Consider the following 23,549-nt stretch of genomic DNA (forward strand, 5'->3'; position numbering starts at 1 on the left):
ATCCATCTGCTTCCTTTGTTTAATAGTCACATAGACCAAGGTGAGCGACACAGGCTCTTTAGAGCCTCTAGTTTGTAAATTTTACCACTTTTTGGATAATTCAATCAGATGTTACCTTCAATTGACCATATTTATAGGATAATTGTAAATAATTCAACAGCAAACCTGTTGTAGGTATATTGATAACTTTTTGACATTTTACTGTAAATTTGACCATTTTTTTTATAATTGTTATTGATGTTATCTTAAATCAGTCATTTGACCAAGACAACTTTCTAATATGTATTGATATGTATTGTTGCAAAACCCTCCCCTAGCCTGGTGCAATGTTTTAACTGCATTATGAAATAAGAACAACTATACATATCTGTTGCTAAATTATCTAAATTTGTATTTCAGGGGAGAAGATATTGATGGGAAACCAGCATTCAGAAAATGGTTCCAGCACATAGGAGAAATTAGATCCATATGTCCCACTGCCAGTGTTCTCGCATTAAGTGCAACATGTACATTAAAAATAAGAAAGCGTGTAATGAATGCCCTAAACCTAAGCCCAGATGTGACTGACATTACAATGTCACCAAACAAGGAAAACATTAAGATTGTGGTCAATAAAGTTAACACTGAACTGGAGATAGCTATGTGCTGGCTTATAGATGGCTTGCATAAAGAGAAGGAAAATTTTCCTAAAACATTAATTTATTGTACATCAATTATAGACGTTTCTAAAATGTATAAATATATATCAAATGAACTCCCTAGTTATATTGGATACATTAATATGTATCATTCAGAGAGTACAACATCAAGAAAAGACAAGATTTTAACGGAACTTAAAAAGCCAGATAGTTCTTTACGAATTATCGTAGCCACCTCAGCACTGGGCATGGGTGTTGACATCTGTGACTGCCAAAACATTATTTTGTATGGTGCACCGAAAACCACACTTGATCTTATTCAACAAATGGGTAGAGCTGGAAGAAATGGTAAACCTTCTTTGGGACTAATTCTGTACAATTCTTACAACAGTAGGCATGTTCATGTAGACGTTAAACAAGTGTACAGCAGTAAAGATTGCCGCAGAACAGCTTTACTTCAACCTTTCTTAAAGAAATCCGACATGGATAAATTGAGAAGTGTAGAAACCAGCCACACATGTTGTGATCTTTGTGCTTTAAAATGTAGTTGTGGAATATGTGAATCTTTACCACTTGAAATAATGTTCACAGACACATCAAATATAAGTGAAAGTGAATCTGATTCCAACACAGAAAGTTATGACTGGGCTGAGTATGAAGCTGAACTAATGGGACTACCAGATCTAGACATTTGTGATGATTAAAAAAGAATATGAATTGACAAAAGTAGTAAATAAATCATGTAAATAAAGCCATTTTTTTCCAAAGTTAACCGCATATAATTTACTGTTTGGTCAAATGAGTTGTATGAGTGTGACAATGCCAATGAGACAGATAAATTCATTTGCCTTTCTGTTGTATCTAAATGGAAAAAGGAAAATGGTTATCATTACCAATGAGACAGCCAGCAACTTTTCATATCTAGGCACCTGTTGTAATTAAACCACCTTTCCAAAAGAAAGTTCACTGATATGTCTGTCCCATAAAATTTTGTGCCACTCTCAGCAACTTCCTGAAATTTTGTATCAAGCTTCATGTCAGCATTTCAGATGGGTACCTTAAAACGACTAGATACATGTCTGTCAGAACCTCGCTTCAAGCTTAAGGTTCAAGTTATATCTTAAATACTACTTAGCAGTAGGTCAACTATATGTGGAATATGGAATGATTGTAAGCACAAAAGGTGTACATATAAATAAGAAGATGCGGTATGAGTGCCAATGAGACAACTCTCCATCCAAGTAACAATGTATAAAAAGTTAAAACAGTTATAGGTCAAAGTACGGCCTTCAACACGGAGCAAAAGCTCACATCGAACAGTAAGCTATAAAGGGCCCCAAAATAACCAGTGTAACACAATTCAAACAGAAAATCTAAACAGTCTAATCTATTTACAAAACAAGAAGCGAGAAACATATATGAAACACACTAACAAAAGACAACCACTGAAAATGTCTGTCTAGCCGGTATCACACGTCTTCCTTTGACCTCAGTTTCATGGTTCATTGGCCAATGTTGAGTTTTTGTGTTTTATTTTCATTTGAAGAATTTGTTGAAAGTTTTGTGTTAAATTTATCAACAATTTTGAGAGGCTCAACCTCAGGACAATATACAGCTTGATAAGTTGATATATAATGAGACCTTAAGTTTAGGATGTTTGTCATAAGACAGACAAAAAGTTTGTAACATCTATATACAAAGTATGAAGCATCCAGGTCTTCTACTACTGAAACACTAAGCTTTTAAGTTGAGAGCTTACGCTGCCAACGATCACCTACCTGACGCCTCATTTTCATTGTTTCATTGGTCAATGCTGTTTTTTTTTTAATTTGATATACTATAAGCTAGGAATACAAGAACTTTATTTGGTTTACAATCTATGGAATGAATCATAATGTAATGTGTATACATGTAAATATGTCTGGTATGCTTCATCTTACCTTGACCTTATTTCATGGTTCATTGATATGATTTAGTCTGTTTTCCAGATACAATAGGGATAGAACTTCATTTGGTGTATAGAATAATTGTAAGATGTTTACATCTGTCTGGCAGGTATTATTTGACTCTGATCTAATTTTCGTGGTTGGTCAATATTAAGTTTTAAATGGGATAGTTTTTCAGATATTATAAGTTATTTATAGTTGTGTATTGAATAATAGTAAGATGTATCTTACCTTGACCTCATTTCATGGTTCATTGGTCAAAGTTAAAATTTTTTGATTAGGTTTGTTTCTAAGATACTTTTAGCAATAGGCTAACTGAATTTGGTGTTTGGAATGATTGTTCAGCCTGTGATTGTTTATTTCACCTTAAACATGTGAACATTGAATTTAATCAATGCTTGTAGAAAAAACTTATCAACATTAATTCAATTGAGAACACTAGAAAAGGTGAGACATTTTAGTGTGTCCACTCTTGTTATAATTGGGTTGCTGTCTCGTTGACATATACATCAGATCTCATATTATTCATTTGCAAGACAATAATTATATCAGTAAATTATAATACATGTAGCATGAATAGTGAATACTCAGAAGTAAGTTTAAGCAAGTAAATTTTATTTAGAGACAAACAAAGCATAGTAAACATGAGGTTTATAGAGCTCCTAGCCAACTTGATATTCACACATTTTAAGCACATGTCTGCTTGTGAGAAGGTCTTGTATATATAAATTGATCTTTATACGAAATAAGATTTGCATGATTTGGTTTGATTGCCAATGAGAAAAGTTCCACCAGAGACTAGATGTAGAGTTTGACAAGGATAAGGCATGGTTTAATAGCTATATATAGCCAGTGAGAAAATACTACACTAAGACACGGTATCACACAACTACTAAATATGCTTGTCACGTAAACGACGAAATGGAGTTGGCGGTTTATGACGATGAATCATAGATGACAGTCCTGACACACAATTTTCAAACGGATTTCTGTCAATTTTTAAGTCTTTACATTTTAATTTACGATTGATTGTATGTTTAAGTGCACTGTGTTCCAATAAGTCCTTAGCAACTTTTCTCACATCCTCACAATAAGATGGCAAGTGATGAAATCCCTTGCGTTTTCTAGTACCGCTGATAAGCTCGAAATACTTTATGTAGTTGATTAAGTGAGCATATTCCTTAGAATGTTTGATGATGCTTTCTTTCGTTTGGTGTCCAGTACAAGTGATCTTGCTGTCACGATTGAGCATTTCTAAATGATCAAGAGCTATATTATTATTTTTACCACCCTGTACATTCACAAATCTGTTTGATATCAAGCTTTGAGACTGATCACCAGGAAGAACACCTGATATTAAACTTGTTAAGTGTACAGAAGCAATAACATATTTCACTTTGTTAGTTTTGTTATAAATGGGCAATTCATACTTGGTTGATCTTACACATCTCTCACCATCTCCCATGTCAACTGCAGTGTCAAGGTTTTTATGAAGGAGTGTTAGTTTAAAGAGCATCAAAATATAGTCTTGTAGCTGATCTTGATCTTTTACAGTAGCTTTTTTCTTTTCTTTTTTTATTTGAACACCGTGTACTTTCATTTCATGGGACTTTAATGAGCCAACATAAGTATATGTCTTTGCACAAAAATGACATTTCACATGTCCATCTTCAAGGTTTGCAGTCCAATAATTCACTTCATGCTCTGGATCTGACAGAACTTCCCTAACAGCATGACATATGTCTTCATTATTTTCAAAAAAGAATTGCTGAAGAATATTTCTACAGATTGTATCAAGCCAATCAATTTGTTTTATTTTGTCCATGTCTTCAAAGTTCTCTGGAATAGGGATGTCTGAGTCTAAATCAGCTAAGTTGAAGTATGTGAAAAACATTAACAATAAAACAGAATCCAAAATTGTATAATACAGTAGCTTATATGGCCTATAAGAGTTTTTAACTTTGCCTTTCACATTTCTCATATTGAGTAGGTTTCGATAGTAGTAGGCTGTACATGGGTCATTTCCACTTCCACTGTTGTATGTCAACTTGTGTATAGCCTGCAAACATAGGTCGATCATAAAATTAAATAAATAGGTTTTTTTCAGTAAAGGTACATTCTGTTAATAGTTATGGGTAGTAGTCATTGTTCTTATTTGAATTCTATACATTTTAAATATTACATACTTGAATGTACGCATTAAAATATCTGGTCTGCTTATCTTCTGATTTTTCATAAAGTATTGATCATGAGGAAAGACTACTATACAGTATGGGTTTATCTCATTGTTGAAGGCCATATGCTTGCCTATAATTGCTTTCATCCACATTTAAACATTTGTGGATTGTTGTCTCATTGGCAATCATACCATATCTCCTTATTTTTATACAAATCTAGTTTTCCAGAAATGGAAATTAATATTTTACTTAATGTAGACAGAGAAAAGTAAATTTTAATGCCCAAAGCAATGCTTACAGATTAGCATATTAGTAAAATTGAACATGTTGGAGTACATACAAAATGTACATATATGCCAGTTTATAGAATGTTTTAGTAATTTACCTCTAAGAAATTCATCAGCCTATGGAAATCCTCAGTTTTAGAGATGAATCCTTCCAATTTTTCTTTTGCTGTGTCTGCATTGCCCATGGCACTATGAGCACCCTGTATTCGCTCATCTGTTAGTCTGTCTCCTTTAAAATGATAAATATTGATTTAATTTTCAGATTTTACAATAAAATATTCTTAATCATTTGTAATGGAGAAGAGTAAAGCCTATTGTCAGTTACAACATCGTTTGTTTTGCGAAATAGTTGTGTGTAGGTCATATTGAAAAGACATATTGATTGTTCCAGTGTAGAATTTGTAAGCATGTGCTCATAAATAATTTTAAAAAAAAAAAAATTTTCAATAAGAATTTTTAGATCCCTGGCTTACAATTTATTGTCACTGTACTGTTCAGGACATGATGAAAGAACAGGTTAAATTTGATGTGACCTTGAAACTGAAAAAGTCAATAGTTAGTTGATTGGTTGTTGGTGTTTAATGCCACTTTCAGCACTATTGACTAAATCATGGCACCAATTTTAAAGGGTTGAGGAAATGGAGGTGCCAGAAGAATTATAAAACATGCATACCTCCAAAAAAGACTGGTTCTACTATTTTACCATCCTTCAATGGCACATACTTGTCCGACAGTTCTTTTAAAAGTTGAATGACTTCCTGTGTCTTGTTTTCATTACAGTCATATATTCCAAGAGGATACTGAAAACAATATATATATTATAATGAATGGCATGAACAAATTGAAAACAAATCATGTACAGGTTGAAATGTAAAATACCCATACAAACTATTATATATCTTCAATGGTACATGAAACATCACATTCATTTGCCAAATACATGTACATGTATCAAGAGTCTATATATGTCAAAAAATGAAAAAGTTAATTTCCCCACCTCCACAAGGTATTTTTATCTGTATTTTTTATCTTGAGGTCCTATGTCTAAGTCAGATGAAGAGAAATATGACCTTTAAAGTCACTTTAACAAATGATATAGTTTGATGAAGTATGTTGTTTAATAATTAAAATAATAGGAGTTACAAATACCTGGGCTGTCTTTAATCCAGCATAGTCACTGTAGGTATGGTTTAAATGTTCTGGATATATTTTCTTGAAAAGTCGTCCAATCTGAGGCACATTCTGAATAACAGATGTTGCAAAAATAAAAGTGAGTTCCTGCATCAATTGTTTTTGTTCTGTTAAAGATGGAATGAATGTTAACAGGTCAAGGTCTGACACATCTAGGAAACTTTCACTTGTATTTTTTTCTGCTGGAACTCTGTCTACAATGGCATACATGTTAAACAAGTGTAAGGAAAGTGTTTTCTGATCAGAAGTGCGGTAAGATGGGAGGATGTTTTTATCCCAGTTATCTCCAATTAATTGGTATTTTGTAGTTCCACCATTTGCCCATGAATCTCGAATAGACAGTATTTCTAAGTCAAGTTTGTCTTGCCAGCTTGCTAACTTATTATGAATTGTCTGTGGGTGCACACAAACTCCGATTTTCGCTAGTCTTTCAATATCCTATAATTATAAAAAAATGAATAAATTATAGTTAATAGGTAGCATAGATGCCTAAAATAATTAAATACAAATATATGCATCTAAGACATGTATAAACTGATGACTAAATGTATCCATCATGTTCTTGTATCAAGAATAATGTAACCATTATCAATAATTAGCAGTCACTTTTATATGTAACAAGACACTTTTCTTAAAAGTGCCCAACAAAGTAGAAACATGTAATTTGTTCATTGTTTTAATTGAACTACATGTACATTGTACCTCTGTATCTTGTGTAGATGTTTTTATATATTTTAATGTCTAAAGTTTTAGAATGTTAGACAAATGATATAGCTACTTAGTGTTTAGAAAAAAATATATCTTTGCAGATCCAAATATAAGATTCTTATTTTATAATGATGATGGAATTGTGGATATATGTCATGTTCAGCAGCAAGTACATCATGATATGCCCCTAAAACTGAGAGTGAATATTGTACAATTCTTATAATAATGAATACATTAACCATTAACTTGTATAAGAAATAATGAAGAACATACTCTTTGTGTACAGCCTCCATGAGTCAAAAGAAATCCAACCATGTATTGTATTGCTGACATTTCTTGTGATCGTCCATGTAATCCAATTGCAGCAGTTACCATTATATGCATGAAAGGCTTGGTATTAACACTAGGTGGAATATCACTAACTATTGATGATATTATAGCCAGCGTTGATGGGCACATCATTTTTAACTCATTGTACATATGGTCCCAGTTGAATTTGAAAAAATCATCATAGCCTTTCTTTTGAAATAAAGTTTGGGTGCCTCTCTTGCAGATTATCTTGCATTCTTCTTGTATTAACCCTGCAGTTCCATGTACAACTTGCATTGGGTTAGACTTGCATAAAGTTTGTACAATTGTTCGGTCAATATTAACATTATCAGTTCCTCTTACGAGAGCTCTGCAAATGGTTTTATAAGCTTCTGCTGTTATAACTGAAGTTTTCTTTCCACTTGGATAGTATATCGATACCTAAAGGAGAATATATAGTAATAAATAATTTTAACATAAATTATTTTAGATATATCCATGAATCAATATAAACATCATAGCCGAGATCTATGAATATGATTTTTATTGTTAAAAAATTATTTTGTTTTTATATAAAAGCATATACCTAAAAGTGTATTGTCATGCATTTTGAAAATGTATGGCCCAAGGGTTTCCACTGGCGCCATTTCACATTTTGCGGAGAAAAAAATTGTGGCGAAAAAAATCATCAGGTCCTATATATTGATTTAATGTACATGTGTGTTTATATGTTTTGAAATTGCAAATGGTGATGCTTTCTCAGATTGTCTATGACATCCTTTCACTTAATCTGTTGGATGATTGTGATTGCTACTTTCTGAATCAATAAACTGTTACACATCATTCAGATACACAGTACATGTATGTCATGCATGTGACAACTGTCAACTCTACATTCATGACTAAACTAAATGCAAAAAAACAGAATTTTTAAATTTAAACATAAATTATACTGAGTAAAAAAAGTTTTGCAACATTTAAGGTACCTATTTTAATGACATTTTCTATTTGTTTATATCAATGGCGAATCCAGGACTTTTCATAAAGGGGGGGGGGGGGGGGCGCTGACTGACCTAAGGGGGGCCGCTCCAGTCATGCTTCAGTGATCCCCTATATAATCAACCAAATTTTTCCCACGAAAGGGGAAATCACAACATGCATATTGCTTAAAGCACACATGAACTTAACATGTTAACACTTTTTTGACAAAAAGAAGAAACGAGTTAGCTAAGTAAAGGAAGTTTATGGTAGACAATTAAACATACATGATACAACTAAATTCTTTTCAATATTTTTTCATTCAAAGACTATTGTTGTGTGGTCAAAAATGTGTTGCGAAACTTTTTTTTCTCATTATATAACAAACGCAGCATGATATGATTAGGTAAGATCTATTTTGAATTCAGAGATCTGATCTATAAAGATTAAAACTTATGTTACAAGAAAAACATACTTTCATATAAATACATGTATCTGTATACATGTATACATATGCATTGTGCTATTAAACTCATTATTATCTCAATGTATTATTTGATTAAAAAAAAAAAAAATCCTTTAAATGGTCAACAAATTTAGAAATTTTGAATGAATTTGAAAACTTAATCATACAATGCTGCATAAAAATGTTTCAAACTGAACATGCTGAACAAAAAACAAAACATTTTTTGTTAAACCTTGACAGTTCCGTCCTTGAGAGATGAATTCTGGTTCTCTTTTTCTTGGTTATAAAACCCAAGAGATCTCTTAGCAGATTTAAAATCTGGTGCATTATCTGGTGATGATGATATATATATACATTTGTAGTTAACACAAACATTTTGTTTGTCAAATAGTAAAAAAAAGAAATTGAGGTATGATTGTCAATGAGACAACCCTCAACATGACCAAGGTTCAAATGAAGAGGGTGTAATAGGCAACAATCATCAATGATTAGCAAACCAATAAAAGCATTGACATGAAAAACATGAAACAATTCAACCAAGAATTGTACAATGTAAGCCTTATTTGTAACATAACAGTTTACAAATTTGTATGTGCCATGTGCATTTACATAAATAAATAATGTCTCCCCAGTGGTGCTCAAGCTCAAGATGAAAATATTTGTAAGGTCAATAAATTATACAAACATATTGCAGAGCTGATAAACATGTTACATGGAACTGACCATGAAGCAAACCAAAGTACAAAAATGTATAGCCAAAATTAGCCAAGGAATCAGCAAGAACTGGGCTGTACATTCCTTAATTTCATACTATTTCTACAATGAAACAATACTTTTTTTTCCATATGAACCCCATACCTTTTTTTTTTTCATATGAACCCCAAATTCATGAAACTACTGACATGACATATTAAAAGAAAGTAAGTAAATGTATGTTGTTACTGTAAACTTACCAATTTTAATGCTTGTCTGTGTTGGTATTATTTTAAGCGGCAGTGCAATGGTTGCTTCTGACATGTCTGGCAAGTTGGTAGGTTGGCTATACAGAGGTCTAACATCATGAACCTGGGTAGATGTATGTGCAAACAAATTTGGAATTTGCACTAAATGCCTCAATTCTATGGACGGAAATTGTTTGTTTTTCTTTTTAGATGGATCTGGCGTTGATGGAGACCTTAGGAGTCTTTTGTTTGAAATGTCTGAAACGTGAGACACACTCTGAACGGCTGAGTAACTCTTTAAAATGTCCGCCTCGTGTCGTTTTGCCTCTTCTCTTAAATGATTAACCTTTTCAATCCGCCGGAAACATTTCTTACACACCCCATTGTTTGTGTCATCAACAGTTTTAAAATCGGGGATAATTTTTCGGATAGCGATTACTCTTTCCGTGGTCAATTTATATTTTTCATGAAACAGTTTTTTCTCAATTTTTTGTCCATTTTCATTAATTTCGGTTACAATAAACGAAAAGTTGCATAAAATACACACGTTAGATCGACTATAAAGTCGTCTAGGTGTTGACAATCCACCCGAAGCCATTTGTTACATTTGTACTGGGGGCTACCATTTTGTTTAGTTTGTTGTTATGAATTATTTCCCTTTTACGGATAAAAATTGCGACTGACTGTGCCAGTCTACTTCACAGTGAAGATTTTGGGAGCACTGTTTTGATTGGACAATCGATTTTGAGCTCTGACGCCCTGTCAAATGGGATGTTGTTAGATCTCCCACGCAGCGACCAAGAATAAAAAAAATAGCGAGTGAGAGATTTAATTTCAATTAGATTGGCGCAAATAGTTCCTTCCACTGACTCGACTTTGCTTGTTAAATTTGTAAATATATATTGCTAATTAAAAAAAAAAATAAAGGTTGATTGAAAGCAACTGTTTTAGACAATCAAAATTTATTTTAACATTATCGAAAGGGATGCCAAATTAGATTTTGATGAATTTACTAAACATAGAATATGATAGAGCAAGTTTAGCATCTGTTAACTAAGGACACATTCTATAAATGCTACATTATGGTTCTGAATGGGTAATAATAGCAACTCCTTTCTTTCTTAAATCTATTTGTTAATTTAAAGCGTCCGAAAGAAGGCCTTACCGAGTTGTCTTATATTTCTAGTAGTATGTTGTCTCATTGCTGAGAATCTTCACCAGACAATATTTCTTGAGGTGGCATTTTTTAAGCTATCAAGATTTAACTTTGCTAAGTAGTTCATATGGTGTCTAGAGATGGTAAGTTGTTCTTTATCTCCAACTCTGTCAAAAGGTAAGCATCTGGCTATTCTACGATGTAATGTAGGCAGTATATAGTCAGGATTATCTGGTTTACTTATATCCTCAAAAGAAGCAGGTCTGAAACCAATACCAACTTTTGTTCCATCACAGGCAAGTTGTTTAGGTTTAACTTTGCAGATAGGACAAAGTTTCATAAAGTCTATCTTCATATTTCATGCCCAACTAAACCACCACTTTATAAATACGGATAAATCCATAAATGACCTGAAATTAAATCACAGAATTCTCAAAAGGTTATTTTAATGGACAAAACCTGGTATAAATCCCCAACCAATTTCACCTCCAGCTGCAGTCACCATTTTCTACATTTGAAAATGCTTGTACCAAGTCATGAATATGACTCATAACTGGATCTCTTCATCCTGTAGATGATTTAAATATTTTCCATTACCAACGTGTATCATCGTACAGCGGATGTAGGTTCTAACCAAGCGGGCATTATTTATTTTGAACTGACACAGTAACGAATATCTTTGTTTTGTTTTATCAATATTCAGTTTACATTTCTCAACATCTGAAATTCCTGCTCCAAAATAATTTTCGCATCGATTTTTTTCCTTTTTATAAGACAACTGTTATATTCTTACAAGTACAATTAACTTGTAAATGCGCAAATTGTTGTGAATGTCAACACATATAAAATTATCCAAAAAATTGTCAAAATCACATTAAATTGTGGAAAATTATCAATGCACTGATGGCAGGTTTAGTGAACACTCTATACAAATATCTATTACGAAATGGTCGATTTCTAAAAATATTAAAATACTTGTCAACTTTACAGTCAAATGTCGACAGGTTTTGTATTAGTCTATACAATTAATTTTAGAATATGATTTATTGAAGTTTTAACACAATTATCCGAAAAAACGCTATGATCGTTTAATGAAACAGACATTCCTAACGATCAAGAAAGACACAGATGGGAAAAAAAATGGATCAAGATACCAACGAAGGAAAAAAAACGATAGTAAGTTGCTGTCAATGATAGATAATTCTATACCTAAAAGGATGAACAAACGTCCTGTGGAACTTTACAAGTTCATTGTGGCTCAAGATCAAAACGAGCTGAGTTATAACGGGCAAGGTGAATTAGTCGTTAATGGAGAATGCATTAAGGGGTCACACATTATTGATCTGATTCGCCATTCTGTGTGTCCAGGGGAAAACACGCCATTTGGTGACAAAACGTTCAAAGACATTTTAGAAAAACTACATGTACCTGAAAGGCTAATAACAGGAAAAGGAAAGTGTCAATTCAAACATTCAGGTGGAATGTTCGTTAAGAGAAGAGGAGGAAGGCATGACGTTGTACCGGCTTGAGAAATACGAACGGAACGAAACACTGGTTAAAATATTGAATTTATTTGTTTTGACAATCACTATCTTTATTTCTCAATAAATTGTGGTAAAACAAAAATGTCTCTCTTTAATCAATATTAGTAAGGAATGGTGTCGTAATTGTCTAGTAAAACTCGTATATTGTATGTGATACAGTACTTTTTGTTTTCCTCTCGACTATATATTTTTTTATGTGCGTTGCGAGGCCGTTGATTTTGCTTGGGTTAGTCAGTGTTTAATGCACACTCCTATCATGAGAAATCATGCTTTTAATAGCATCGAAATTCACTATGTTTGAATTCGCAAAATTCAGAGTAAGACCTTTCACCTTGCATGTTTCTGTAGTTCTTGTATGCATAGTTCTTAGGATCTCCACATACAAATTCCACAATGTGACCTTCCTCTGGTGATATTTCGGACGTCAGTTCTCCAAGGTAATTTCCAAGTGTTGGCTCTTTTGTGCTTTTACGAGACAAATACACACAGCTGTCGGTGTCGTAATATAAACAATCACTACCGATTAAGTCTAACACCGAGTACAGTTTTAACCGTGGCCACATTGTGGTGAATATTGCAATGAAAATGCTCGTTTTTACATCCAAAGGTTGAAATAGTGAGTTTTGTGACCATTCTAATGGTATGGTATCGTTCGAAACTATGTGAAAGTTTTCTACCATCTATCTTATTGGGAAATACATAGTTCATCAGCAATTGGACCCGATACCGCCCATAGTGATACCAGAGGATTGGACTCTAAAATTGAATGGGACAAGACCAATATGCTAACCAAATTCATTGATGTTTTTCCGATTGAGATTAAGAACAGTTAGAAGAACAACAAAGTTTCCGAACTTTTGTGTAAGCGCACATGTCAGAGCTTTTTTTTTTATAATTTTGAACTTGAAGGGACATGCCATTTTAATGAATATTAATTCCCTGCTGTATTCCATCAATTAATTAAAGAATATTTCGTTTAAAAAGGTATTTTTCAATATCAATTTAAAATATTCCAAGCTGTTTAATGATTATACGAGAATTATTGCATACTTTCAAAGCTGTTTATTTATATTAAATAAAATTAAAATTATTATAGTAGTTTCGGATGCAAAACTGAGAAATTTCAGAAGATTGATTGATTGATTGTTGGTTGCTTAACGTCCAGTGGCAAATATTGCATGCATATTCAGGACGAGAACAAGTTCACAATAAATACAATAGGTCGGTTGATACAATAGAGGCTACCTGGGATGATGGTCGGGGAAATTTGAACTGCCACTGTAAAATGGGGGTCAGAAATTTTGCCTTGCAACAGGCCACCTACGGACCCCTCAAAGAGTTGTTGCTAGGTTTCTTAAAGTGCAAAGAGCGTGACACTCTCTTTACACGAGGCATCGGATTTAACGTCCCCCTTCTGACCGGACGTGACTGAGAACTTGATATATCCCGCACAGCCAAACGGACGCCCCACTTCGCTTGCCGTTTTACTGTCGGTCGGGAGAAGACGAAGTGACCATATTTCTATACACCAGTCACCCTTGGGGTGGGTTATCAGATGACAAACCTCTTAGACAAGCTAACAGGCGTTTTCAAACAGCATTGGCAGATGAGGTAAGAGAACATGCAAGTGAAATGTTGGATGAGGGCTGAATAAGGGAGTCAAACAGTCCTTACGCTAGAAATGCTGTTCACGTTCGGAAGGACAGATCTTTAAAACAGGAAGATCATACACATCAAAATCCAAATGAAATTTTATCTTACTGAAAATATGGAATATGCCATTATCTTTATGGACAAAATTGAAAGGGAATTATTAAATACACAACACAATAAACCTTTAGTATGGTGGAGATTTATAGATGACATTTTTATAATATTGCCCCACTCGAGCGAGGAACTAAAATCCTTCACTACGGCCCTAAACGATTATCACCACACTATTAAATTCACCTTCACCATAAACAAGAGGAGTGTACACTTTTTAGACACAATTGTAAATTTGGATGACGACGGAAACCTAACAACTACCCTTTATAAAAAAACCTACGGATGCAAATCTTTACCTACACTATTCATCCAAAAACACCAAAAATAACGTATAGTCAAGCATTACGAATAAGACGAATCTGCAGCAAGAAGGAAGAATTTACGGCACATGCAGAAAATTTACAAAGGAACTTCATATTACGGGGATATTCCCCGAACTTAGTTAATCAAGCAATCGAAAAGGCCAAACAGAAAAATAGAACCACCTTATTAGAACCAGTAGAAAAAAACACTGACCCGAACATAACTTTAGTGACTTCGTTTAGTAATAGTACCAAAAATATCAATAGGATCTTCAATCACAGAAAAAACATACTTACAAGAACACCAGATACGCAAAATTTATCACGGACAAAATTTGTAACCACTCACCGCCGATGAACAATACTAAGAAGTATTTTAGTACATACCGGTATCACAAACACAAACAAAATTCCAGAAACCCGCCTATGCGGTAAAAAGTGTTATTTATGTAGATTCATGAAACCTATAAACAGCATAAAAAGCGCGTCAAATCAATACCAAATCAGGGATGAAATTACATGTGAAACCATTAACGTGGTTTACGTTATAGAATGTACAAAATGTAAAAAAAAAACAATACGTTGGACAAACAGTCAACAGTTCAAAAGAGATTTAAGGGCCATTTGAATGACATTAATGTACAAAACCAACACAAACCGGTATCACAACACTTCACATCAGAACATCACAGTAGGGATAACGTCACAATTGAGGGCATAGTCATAACGAAAAACGATGTAAACATTAGACTACGCACAGAAGAAAGCTTAATACACAAACTAGGAACTGCCGAACCTTGGGGACTAAATAGAAGAAAATAATATGGCCAACACGAAAACAACTTCGAAAAAAGTTGAATGCTTTTGAAATTCAGGAAAAAATTTAAAGACACGAATCCAATGTTTAAAGTGTGATAAAAAAAAATCGCCAGACACCACAAGACTTTTCATGAACCGACAGTTACAATTTTAGAATGCCTTCATTGCCCAGCTACATTTACTAGGAAACATGGAGCTAAGAAAAACATCACAACCAAGCACCAGGAGAAACCAACTACAGATTTTAATGAGAAAACAGCAACACCAAAAGCCGCAGCTGACCCAATTGCCAAATGGGTTCCACCCGTAGAAGCCAAACCAAATATGAAATGACACCAAAATTTAAAATGAAAAAAACGATATCTCAAATCGATATGACTCGCGATTGTATTCATCATTTCTTGCATTTTTGTTTGCATTCATTAAAATAGGTTACCTTTATGTTGATTTATATACTTTTTAGTATTCCTTGGCAATTCCTTCTAGTGACTGGAACAGTTTCCACAGACGTAGTTTACGTTTAGTACCCATGGTATCTAGAAAGTATCTACAATGTAAATGTTCTATCTCGGACAACTGAGGAAAAGACCAACCTGAAGACAATATTCGTTATCTTCCCTTGTACAGGATATGAGCTAGTGATGATAAAAAATAATTAGCTCAAGTTTGTTCTTAGAGAGGAGTTGGAATTGTCAACATTCTGACAACAATTTGCAAGGAATGAGAAATCTAATAAAGTTGACCATAAATTTGAAAAGATTTCTAAAACGTCTATATTTAAGCTTCATATGTGTTAAGAATAAAATTGTGTATGCATATATAAACAATTTATGATATAACTTTACTATAAATATAGATCTAGAGTAAACCTAACTAAAAATAAGCCCATCTGATGTCCCTATTAACATCTGAAAACACTAACATAAACCCTCGCACACAAGAGACAACAATTTTGTTTGGGTGCTCATGAGTGAAATATTGTTGAAATACTATTTTGTTCTTTTGTAGGGTTTTAATGTGTATGAATTAACATTTTGGCATACATGTACATGTATAATGTCCCATATACAGTTGAGGAAATATATCCTCTCCATTTATCATTGCAATAAAATGATGTAAATTTCACTTGTATTTTTTAATGATTATGTTTATTTGTTTTCACCCGTTTTCCCTGCGTCTTTTGCCGTTTTTGGGGATATATATTTTTGTGTGTAGAAAGGGGCCTCTGCACTAAGTAGGGATCATTCAAGACACAGCAGCCATGCTGATTACAGGAGTCAAATTATGTCCTAATGTACCACAATAACATTTAATGTGTATTTCACTCTTCTACATTTTATGTTCATCAATGACAAACTTAGAAACATGAACTACTACAACTTTTCAAAGGTTATTTTGGCCAGATCAACAAAAGACAGTGCAGCAATTGATTTTTTTTTTAATAATTATGATAATTCCAAAACTACATCAAATTTTGTAAAAGTAAAGTATATAAATAGTATATCAATTCAGCAGAGACATGAAAACTACAACATTTTTATGACAAAATACAGAAATCTACAGATACCATCATATGACATATTCAAAAACCAGCTCCCTTAACTTCAAAATTTTGTGACAGACAGCTAATATTTGTGCATAATGGCAAAGCTGGTGCAAACTGAGGTTCACTGATAACTTCTCTCTATTCAATTGGCTTAAACTTCCAGAAAATGAAAACCAAAGCCACAATTTGCAAGATTGCTCCACCTGTTTTACCACCCATGGCAGCTGGCAGCATATCATCTCTGCACAAATCATATTCTCATGCTTCATCATTAGTCTAGCCATGTAAAGACCTTGTAAACAACATCAATGAGATTATTGTGTCACCGTCTTCGTCAACTGAAAAACAACAGTTCAAAATGTTAATTATTGAAACCCAATATAACATTAATTTTAAGGAAACGTTGGCAGATGTTATGAACATGTCCCCTAGAAATCGGCTGTTGAAAAAAAATAAATTATGATATCAATTCGAGAGACAACCCAACAAATGACTGAAAATGATGACCTACAGACCAAACTTGCTTCAGGTAAAAAGCCAAATACACACATAGGCAAATTCACTTCTTATAGTTTTAAACGACAAGAATTTCTCGAGGAAGTAAAAAATGCAAGACTACAAATTAGTACTTTCATCATGTGACAGAAGTAATATCTTCTTCTTTTGCCAAGAGGCTTCACATTCCTTGACAGAAACTCTTTCTTGGCTCATCTCAGTAATTAAACTGAAAGGAGTTAGTACACCAAAGATAATTATAAACTGCCGAATATTAAAGCTTGTTCTCAAATTTATGTATTTTTTTTTAGATGAGCTTGGTACTGACCATTTTTATTGTTGACAACCATCCTCAAAAAATTGTTTATGGGCGGTTTCATCATGCTACAATGGACAAAAACAAGAAAAATATCTTGGGATAAATTTATTTTAAATCAGATAGCAAAACAAGAAATGTAATAGCCACAACGGCATTTGGAATATCCAGACATCCGATATGTTATTTACTTGGGAGCACCTAGAAGTCTGAACGGTTTTATGCAGGAGAGTGGTAGGGTAGGTAGAGATGGTGATCTGCATTCTCCATTGATTATTATCATAACATGAATATATCAGTATCTGTACTTATGCATGCTGTAAGCTTAAATTGCACTTCCCAATTATGCATTTTGCTCCAGAGGAGTCTATAACTATTATAACTATTCATCAATGTTGTGATATTTGTTCTAGATTATTTTCATGCTCTGATTGTAATATAAACTCGTTTGGGTTTATTTTAGATAAAGAGGACCATGCGTCGTTATGTCCTTAAGAAACACCTTTTATGGTTTTGGTCTGGTGAAATTTGCCAGCTCTCTGGGAGAAGTGAACGATGTTGGGTAGTACAGGTGGATCCTCCACTCACTGATTTTATACCCAAAAGTGTTAAGATCTGCATGTATCGGAAGGAGACTCATTTTAGTTAAAAAAAATATTCTATATTTGATATTGCGTTTTATTTCTTCAAGTAAATTCATTCGTGTTTTTTACATTTTGAAGTTATTAAAAAATAATAATTAAGAAATGCAAATCTGACTTCAACTATCTCTCAATACACTAAGATAATTTTAATAGTTGAAAGAGAATGAATCGACTGAAATGTCACGTGTACTGTAACATCGAACAAAATAACAAAGGTGATAAATAGAACCAGAGTTGAAGGTGAGACCATTATATTTACAGCAAAATCAAGGCAATTCTCTCATTCTTCTAACATAAGATATACTTTTTCAAAAAAATGATGTTACGTTACTCCACATCTAGTTGGGTGTCTCTTAGATTAAGGTGGAAAAGCAGTTCATACAATTACTAAGGTTATAAAAAGTTTGACGTAGAAATAATCAGATAATAAGAATGATAGGAAAACTGTTCAGGGCAGGGAATCTCCGTCGGGAAATTTGTACCCCAAATTTCAAAACCCGCTCATGTATCTCTCAAGTAACTGATATTTCTTCTGTTAATGTACAAATCTTGTATATAACTTTGAATTAATTGGCTCTTATGTTCAAAGAAACTTAAGTTACGCAGTAGATAAACATATAGCTGTTTAGAATTTTCTTCCTTTTTTTCCGAAAAAAAAACCCATCGTAAGTCACCAAAGTTGGCCGCTTATCCATTGGGAGTCGACTTTCCGTCAACCTGGGATGTCACATACACATAGACACAGGGGCAACGAGGACATTGCTATACAGTTCGTCAACAATGTCATAGTTCCCTATGTAGACGAAATCAGAGACTATGCCACAACAACACCGAAAGCTATCTCCGTCGCTTTTCAAGATAACTGTGGTGGGAAACTGTTAGATCTACTCAAAGCCAACGGCATTGTTCGTTGGTGGGTACCAACACCCTGCAGTGATTGACTGCAACCATTAAATCTCTCATTCAACAGGGAGTTTAACCAACAACTAAAATCCCATTTCCACCGCCAAGGTTATCAACCGAAACAACAACCAAAAAGACAATACTTAAGAGATTCATAATTTGATAGTGTCATCAAACTACAAGATGTCGACCAGTAAGGACCTTATACATCTAGGTATCCGCAAGGCCGGTTTTTTGCGAACATTTCATTCGACTCTTTAGTGCTCTAGTGACATTCATTTGTTATTTTGTTGAACTGATATCTATTATTTTATTTTATTTGAACTGTAATTTATTAGTGCTTTACTACCTTTGGTATCTCACTACATATAACTTTTTTATTATAAGTATTTTTGTCTAAATTAGTGCTTAAATGTTGAAGAAACGAATATTAAAAACTAGAGGCTCTTAAGAGCCTGTGTCGCTCACCTTGGTCTATGTGCATATTAAACAATGGACACATATAAATTCATGACAAAATAGTGTTTTGGTGATGGTGATGAGTATGTAGATCTTACTTTACTGAACATTCTTGTTGGTACAATTATCTCTATCTATATTGAACTTGGTCCAGTAATTACAGTGAAATATTTTCAAAAAATTTACAAAAATTTACTTTAAATATGATTGTTATCTTTTTGGGTCTCTAATTCACGTAATTACTGATACAATGTTATTTTGTTTGGCTAGAACTCATTAACTTGAAGAAATAGGGGTCATTGTTAACGTTACATCACATAAACGTGTTTATAATTTTCATTAACTGTTATCTGTTTTAAGGAATTTTAATTCTCTGTTTAAAGTTTATAAATTGACTGGCATACTTAATAATAATACATTATTGATATCCATGTCAACACTGAAATGTTGACTACTGGGCTGGTGATACCCTCGGGGACGAAACGTCCACCAATGGTTTTATTTACAGATGGACTTAACCCGAAGGAAAAAAATGGCTACCCAAAAGTCAATGTGACCACTCGTTTTGACAAGGTTAAATTTGCGTGTTGGTATTATCTCAGGAACCAAAACATCTTGATCCGTATTTATAATTAATTGTTGATGAACTATTGTCTTTATCCGAATGTAAACTATTAAACACCTACAAAGCAGCATCATGCAATGTTAAAGTGGCACTATTATATGTTTCAAAACAGGCAGCATTAAGAGGATGCTCATACTGCAGAGAAACTAAGGAATACTGTATAAACCTGCTAAAAGTTGTCCTCTTAAGCAACAGGTCATTTTTACCTACCAACCATCATCTACGATTAGATACCAAAAACTTACATCAAAGAGGGAGGTATCTTCAACAACTCAGCACTTGTATACCAACGAAGAAGAGTCTGACCTAAGGAAGCAGTATGATGATCTATCAAACAAAAACCAAAAAAACAATACTAGTATGCAGAAAAGAACAGGTTTGAAAGGTATATACAGCTTCATGAAACTACCATATCACAAGAGATCAGAACAGATGCAACCAGATGGAATGCACACAATTGCTGATGTTATTGGTAATGTTTTTGATAACATACCTGGAAAAGATGATTCAAAGACAGGAAGACTATGCGAACAAGAGTTCGATCGTATTAAAGACTGTGGATTTTCTACAAAAATCTTGATTTATTTGCCACAAAATCCTCTTTTTCTATCAAATGCAATGAAACAGTAAAAAATAATGCTTTGCATCAAGTTTCCCCTTGGAATATGTTCTATATGGCCTTTCTCTATTATTCATTATTTCTGTAGTTTTGATACAATTGAGGTTTGAAAAATTCGTACAAAAATAGCTACAGAAGGGTACATAAACCTTAAAAGAAATTAAGTTGGTTCAAGTTTACTTCAGGTACACTTGTCATTACATATTATAAATTTATCTTGATCAAATGACAGATTTAAGTTATCATCTATTACAATTATCGAAAAAGTTGTCAAATTTACAGTAATATTTTTAAAAAATCGTCATTAAAACCGTTGGCAGGTTTGATAATATATTCTGAACAACTATCTTTAGAATATGGTCGATATAATGTTATATCAGAATGCATTATCACGCAATTTACACTTTTAATATTTAAATTTAAAGTTGAAAGTGTTATTATAAATTATTACATACACGATAAAACTATGCTCACAGTAAATTAGAAAATCCCTCACCTATGCTGAACATATCAGATTGGGTTTTTCATATATATGTGTTGTCAACAAATACCTGCACTGGAAAATAACATTAAGTCGGGGGTAATCCGTAATATATGTGTAATTTAGGTCTCGGAAAGGGTATAAACTGTGACATTCCTGGCTTAGGGCTTATATAAACTCTAAGCCGGAAATGTCACAGTATATACCCTGTCTGAGACCTGAATAACATAATATTCTTTTTCAGTTGAAACATAATAATTACCAAAACAGACATTCAAATTATAAAATCACAATAGTAAATAAGTGTGACAATGAATAGCTGAATATGTACAAGTTGATGAAGGTGTGCAGCACTTGCTAAGCCCTCTTTAATAAATCTTCTAGTTTAATTTCATTATAAGGACAAATAAATATAAAGGTCTCCATGTAGTTTAAACCATGATCTTTTTTTTATTCACATGTGGCAAATATTTTCATATCAATGTGGATATAGCCCAAACAGACTTAAATATTGTAAAAAATTATTAGCATCAGTGTCTATTATAGGTTATAAATAGAAAGTATTTAATTGTAAAGTTCACTCTTGCATGAACTTGCATTGGTTTCAAATATACTGTATATGCATAAATATTTTTTTAGAGATCTTTTTGCCATGAAAAGAGGCAACTGCGCACGCAGAATGGAATGCCTCTTGAGGACTTTTGGAAAAGTTTCAAGAGCTATCTCCAAGATATCTTGGGTGATAGCTCTGAGGGAAAGTGGAGAAGCATAATTGAGAGAGAAGAAAAAAGAATAGAAAGATACAGAAAGTATGCTTTAATTAATGATAATTAAGAAGTTAACTTATTATATTGTATTTTAAGCTTTGCTTATGTAAAATGTAGATTTTTCTGATGTAAAAGTAAGTTAAAGTAGTTAAAGTAGTGATGTCAATCGGTGAGCACATTTTTTGAAACAATTTATGAGCACATATTTTGAAACAATTTATCAGCAATGTTCATTTAAATGTCACCATAGCTATTTATTACAGTACATTTATATGTAGGTAGTCGTAATCAATCCTACGGTTGAGTAGATTCGTAGTAAAACAAAATAATAAATGAAGTTCACTCCACAATCAATACATATTAAACGGATATACTGATAAGCACATCATATGTAATACATTCACAAACTTTTTTAATATGTTAGATATATACATTTTCACATGAAACTAACATTAATTTCAAACTAATTGAAACAATTCACAAATCTTTCTATAAAGGTATGCGCTAAACACTGTAGTAATTATACTTTTGCGTACCTTGTAACACGGAACACATTAAAAATATACTCTCCATAATAATACGACATCAGGCCGGCATGTATAATTTTCTCGTCAAACGGTTTTCGTTGTTTTCGTTTTGAAACTGAGAAACTGTTACTTGACGGAATGTGGAGCTATAACCAGACATCTATAGTGTGCCGAATATAAAACTGACAACGGACTTCATAAACAATAATGGTACAGCATGAAATAAGGATTGCTAATAATGATCTCGGTGTAACCTCCGAATTGTCACAGGGTAATATGGCCACTTGGTCTTTATAATTAGGGCGTTGAATATTGTGACGAATAACGATGAAGCAAAACCATTTATTCACACTGAAAGTACATAATTATAATAAACAATTATTTCAAATGTTAACTTGAAGTTTCCTTACAAATTGAACTATTAATTACGATATAAGTACATGCATGATAAGGCATAAAAGAAAATGTGCTTACCTGAAAGTAGGGAATAAAGTAAGATATGTCCCTTATGTAGCGTGCGTAAGTGTGTGAAACTCGCATTAGTACGAGTTCACCGTATATATAGTGCTAGAAAAAGTGGCGGGGTTGAAAGCATAATAACTTCGTGCAGAGTAGTCAGTTTTTTGTTCTTTTCTTGAAATTTATGTAAAGTATGATACTTGATGGGGTAATAAGCATTTTTTTTTTACTAAATTATATTATCTTCTGCTCATGAAATGTACATAACCCAAGTGCTATGGGTAGTTTTAATTTTTTTCCCGCATTTTTTCATTATAGAAATTGCAAATCTGAAGCTTTGTGACAATTTTGAAAAAATTATGTGAAAATTTGGTAATGTTTATATCTGTATATTATATTTTTTCAGCAACTTACTTATCTAAAGAAACTTTAAACCACAAAAAGAAGAATACAGGCTTAATTATTTTGATTAAATTTGA

The 23,549-nt window shown here is 33.0% G+C and overlaps 2 protein-coding genes across 2 annotated transcripts; one reads left to right on the forward strand and one right to left on the reverse strand.

Moving 5' to 3' along the window:
* Nucleotides 1-388: 388 nt before the first annotated feature.
* LOC139494746 (probable ATP-dependent DNA helicase RecS) lies at nt 389-1,410 on the forward strand. Its single transcript, XM_071282946.1, has one exon. It carries the CDS (start codon nt 533-535, stop codon nt 1,340-1,342), a length of 810 nt encoding a protein of 269 aa, XP_071139047.1. The 5' UTR covers nt 389-532; the 3' UTR covers nt 1,343-1,410.
* Nucleotides 1,411-3,182: 1,772 nt separating this feature from the next.
* Nucleotides 3,183-10,281, reverse strand: LOC139495071 (uncharacterized). The gene is made up of 6 exons (XM_071283224.1): nt 9,654-10,281; nt 7,221-7,697; nt 6,198-6,677; nt 5,722-5,848; nt 5,147-5,277; nt 3,183-4,643 (listed from the first exon to the last, which is right to left on the reverse strand). Exons 2-6 carry the CDS (start codon nt 7,551-7,553, stop codon nt 3,477-3,479), a joined length of 2,238 nt encoding a protein of 745 aa, XP_071139325.1. The 5' UTR covers nt 7,554-7,697; nt 9,654-10,281; the 3' UTR covers nt 3,183-3,476.
* Nucleotides 10,282-23,549: the final 13,268 nt, after the last annotated feature.

Source organism: Mytilus edulis, chromosome 11 (genome assembly GCF_963676685.1).
Source record: "Mytilus edulis chromosome 11, xbMytEdul2.2, whole genome shotgun sequence".
Taxonomy (NCBI): domain Eukaryota; kingdom Metazoa; phylum Mollusca; class Bivalvia; order Mytilida; family Mytilidae; genus Mytilus; species Mytilus edulis.